This window comes from Lupinus angustifolius, unplaced genomic scaffold, assembly GCF_001865875.1.
Source record: "Lupinus angustifolius cultivar Tanjil unplaced genomic scaffold, LupAngTanjil_v1.0 Scaffold_847, whole genome shotgun sequence".
Classification (NCBI taxonomy): Eukaryota; Viridiplantae; Streptophyta; class Magnoliopsida; order Fabales; family Fabaceae; genus Lupinus; species Lupinus angustifolius.
The window spans coordinates 1,495-5,037 of record NW_017728170.1 but is presented as its reverse complement, the minus strand read 5'-3'; the positions used below and the strand labels follow the sequence as shown (position 1 = coordinate 5,037).

The window sequence follows — 3,543 nt, the reverse complement described above, 5'->3', positions numbered from 1 at the left end:
AGCTGATTTTGTGGTCTTGGATATGGAAGAAGATGTCGAGGTCCCATTAATTTTGGGTAGATCATTCTTGAAGACAGCTAGAGTTATGATTGATGTGGATGCAGGTAAACTAAAAGTAAGAGTGCAGGATGACGAAGTAAATTTCAATGTTTTTGAGGCCTTGCAATATCCGAAAGACAAAGGACAGTGTTTCTCTATTGACGTTATTGATGAGGTGTGTTATGAAGTAACTAAACAGCCACAGTCATATGATCCTTTAGAGAAAGCTTTGATAAACTTGCACACAAGGTTCAATGAGGAAGAGGAGCAAGAGATTGAAAGATGTTTGCAAGATCTTGATTCACTCAAAGAGATTCCTCCGAAGCAAGTAACATTGGAAAGCATTGAAAAAGCAGTTGACAACAAGGAGGCTAACCAGAAACTGGAATTGAAGTTGTTACCCTCCCATTTAAAATATGTGTTTCTACAAGGTGAAGCTGAAAAGCCAGTGATCATTAGTGGTTCTTTATCACCACGGGAGGAGAAAAAGCTGATTGAAGTCCTCAAAGAGAATCAAGGAGCAATAGGCTGGACACTAGCTGATTTGAAAGGTATTAGTCCTTCATATTGCATGCATAAAATTCTAATGGAGGATGATTTTAAGCCTGTAGCTCAACCTCAGAGAAGATTGAATCCAACTATGAAAGAAGTAGTCAGAAAGGAAGTGGTGAAGATGCTTGAAGCCGGAATGATTTATCCCATTTCAGACAGTGCCTGGGTGAGTCCAGTCCAGGTGGTGCCAAAGAAAAGAGGGATGACTGTGGTAGCCAATGAAAAAAATGAATTAATTCCAACCAGAACTGTCACAGGTTGGAGAATGTGTATTGACTACCGGAAGCTGAATAAAGCCACAAGGAAAGACCATTTTCCATTACCTTTCATGGATCAAATGCTGGAGAGATTATCCGGTCAAGCTTTCTATTGTTTTCTGGATGGTTACTCCGGTTACAATCAAATCACTGTTAATCCAGAAGATCAGGAGAAAACGGCTTTCACATGCCCATTTGGTATTTTTGCTTACAGGAAAATGCCATTTGGATTATGTAATGCTCCTGCAACCTTTCAGAGATGTATTTTGGCTATCTTCTCAGATTTGGTGGAAAAATCTATAGAAGTCTTCATGGATGACTTCTCTGTGTTCGGAGCTTCTTTTGATCTGTGCTTGATGAATCTGGACACCGTGCTGAAACGGTGTGTTGAAACAAACCTTATCTTGAACTGGGAGAAATGTCACTTTATGGTGACTGAAGGTATTGTTCTGGGCCACAAAATCTCATCAAAAGGCATGGAGGTTGATAAAGCAAAGGTTGAAGTCATTCAAAAGCTACCAGCTCCGTCAAATGTTAAAGGAATCAGAAGCTTTCTCGGACATGCTGGATTTTATAGACGGTTCATCAAAGATTTCTCTAAGATTGCCAAACCTTTGAGCAATCTTCTGAATAAGGATACTCCTTTCATTTTTGATAATGCATGCTTTAAAGCTTTTGAACAATTGAAACAAAATTTAGTTTCTGCTCCTATTATTATTGCACCTGATTGGAATCTTGATTTTGAATTGATGTGCGATGCTAGTGACTATGCTGTAGGTGCAGTGCTAGGTCAAAGAAAGAATAAAATGTTTCATGCTATACATTATGCTAGTAAAGTGTTAAATGATGCTCAAATGAATTATGCCACAACTGAAAAAGAATTACTAGCTATTGTGTATGCTTTAGAAAAATTCAGAAGCTACTTGATTGGATCTAAAGTTGTGATTTTCACAGATCATGCAGCTATCAAGTATCTTTTGACAAAAGCAGATTCCAAGCCACGACTGATTCGTTGGATTTTGTTGTTGCAGGAATTTGATCTTGAAATCAAAGACAAAAGTGGCAAGGAAAACTTGGTAGCTGATCACTTATCCAGATTGGTGAATGATGAGGTGACCACAATGGAAAAAGGGATAGTTGAAGAATTTCCAGATGAAAAACTGCTTAGTATACAAGAAAGGCCATGGTTTGCTGATATGGCCAATTACAAAGCAGCAGGTGTTATCCCTGATGATTTTAACTATCATCAGAAAAAGAAATTTCTCAGGGATGCAACTCATTTCTTGTGGGATGATCCTTATCTATTCAAGGCAGGAGCTGATGGATTATTGAGGAGATGTGTAGCTTCTGATGAGGCTAGCAATATATTGTGGCATTGTCACAACTCACCCTATGGAGGGCATTTCAATGGTGAGAGAACCGTTGTGAAGGTATTGCAATCTGGTTTTTACTGGCCCTCCCTGTTCAAAGATGCACATTTCCATGTGCAAAGGTGTGATGCATGCCAAAGGTCAGGTGGAATAGGAAAAAGAAATGAAATGCCTTTACAAAACATCATGGAAGTGGAGGTATTTGATTGCTGGGGCATGGACTTCATGGGCCCATTTCCATCATCATTTTCAAATGAATACATTTTGGTGGCTGTTGAGTATGTTTCAAGGTGGGTGGAAGCCATAGCAACTCCTAAAGCGGATGGCAAAACGGTAGTGAAGTTCTTAAAGAAAAACATATTCAACCGTTTTGGAGCACCCAGGGTCATAATCAGTGATGGAGGTTCACATTTCTGCAATTCACAGCTGACCAAGGCATTGCAACATTATGGTGTAAGACACAAAGTAGCATCACCTTATCATCCACAAACAAATGGCCAGGCAGAAGTTTCTAACAGAGAAATCAAAAGGATCCTGGAGAAAACAATTTCGAATTCCAGAAAGGATTGGTCACTCAAGTTGGATGATGCATTATGGGCCTACAGAACTGCTTACAAATCACCAATAGGCTTAACTCCCTTTCAATTGGTTTATGGCAAAGCTTGTCATTTACCGGTTGAATTGGAGCATAAAGCTTATTGGGCCATGAAATTTCTAAATTTTGATTTGAATGTTGCAGGTGATGAAAGAAAGAAGCAACTGCATCAATTAGAAGAATTGAGGCATCATGCCTATGAATCCTCTAAGTTGTATAAGGAGAAAGTGAAAAGATATCATGACAACAAACTTGTTAAAAGGAACTTCAGACCAGGCCAACAAGTACTATTGTTCAATTCCAGGTTGAGATTATTTCCAGGTAAGCTAAAGTCAAAATGGTCAGGTCCATTTGTAATCAAAGAGGTAAAGCCTTATGGAGCAATCGAACTGGAAGATCAAGGATCGAAAGAGACTTGGGTGGTGAATGGTCAAAGATTGAAGCCATACTTAGGTGGTGATGTTCAAACAGTCTCCACTGTGCTCTACTTGAATGATCAATGAAAAAGCAATGACGTCAAGCTAGTGACGTTAAAGAAGCGCTTCTTGGGAGGCAACCCAGTGCTTTTGGTTTGATTTTCTCATTTACAGTCATTTTGATAGGTGATATCATGATATTTGTGAAATTGATTCAATTGTGTGCTTTAAGGTATTTCACAAGTCTTGATACATGTTTTGAGCATGTTTTGCATAACTGTGAAAGTTCTTCATCTTTGCATATGAACAAGCTC

The 3,543-nt window shown here is 38.9% G+C and overlaps 1 protein-coding gene across 1 annotated transcript; it reads left to right on the top strand.

Annotated features, from left to right (window-relative positions):
- Positions 1-22: 22 nt before the first annotated feature.
- On the top strand, positions 23-3,316 carry LOC109341903. Its single transcript, XM_019579874.1, has 3 exons — positions 23-1,215; positions 1,318-2,217; positions 2,341-3,316. Exons 1-3 carry the CDS (start codon positions 23-25, stop codon positions 3,314-3,316), a joined length of 3,069 nt encoding a protein of 1,022 aa, XP_019435419.1.
- Positions 3,317-3,543: the final 227 nt, after the last annotated feature.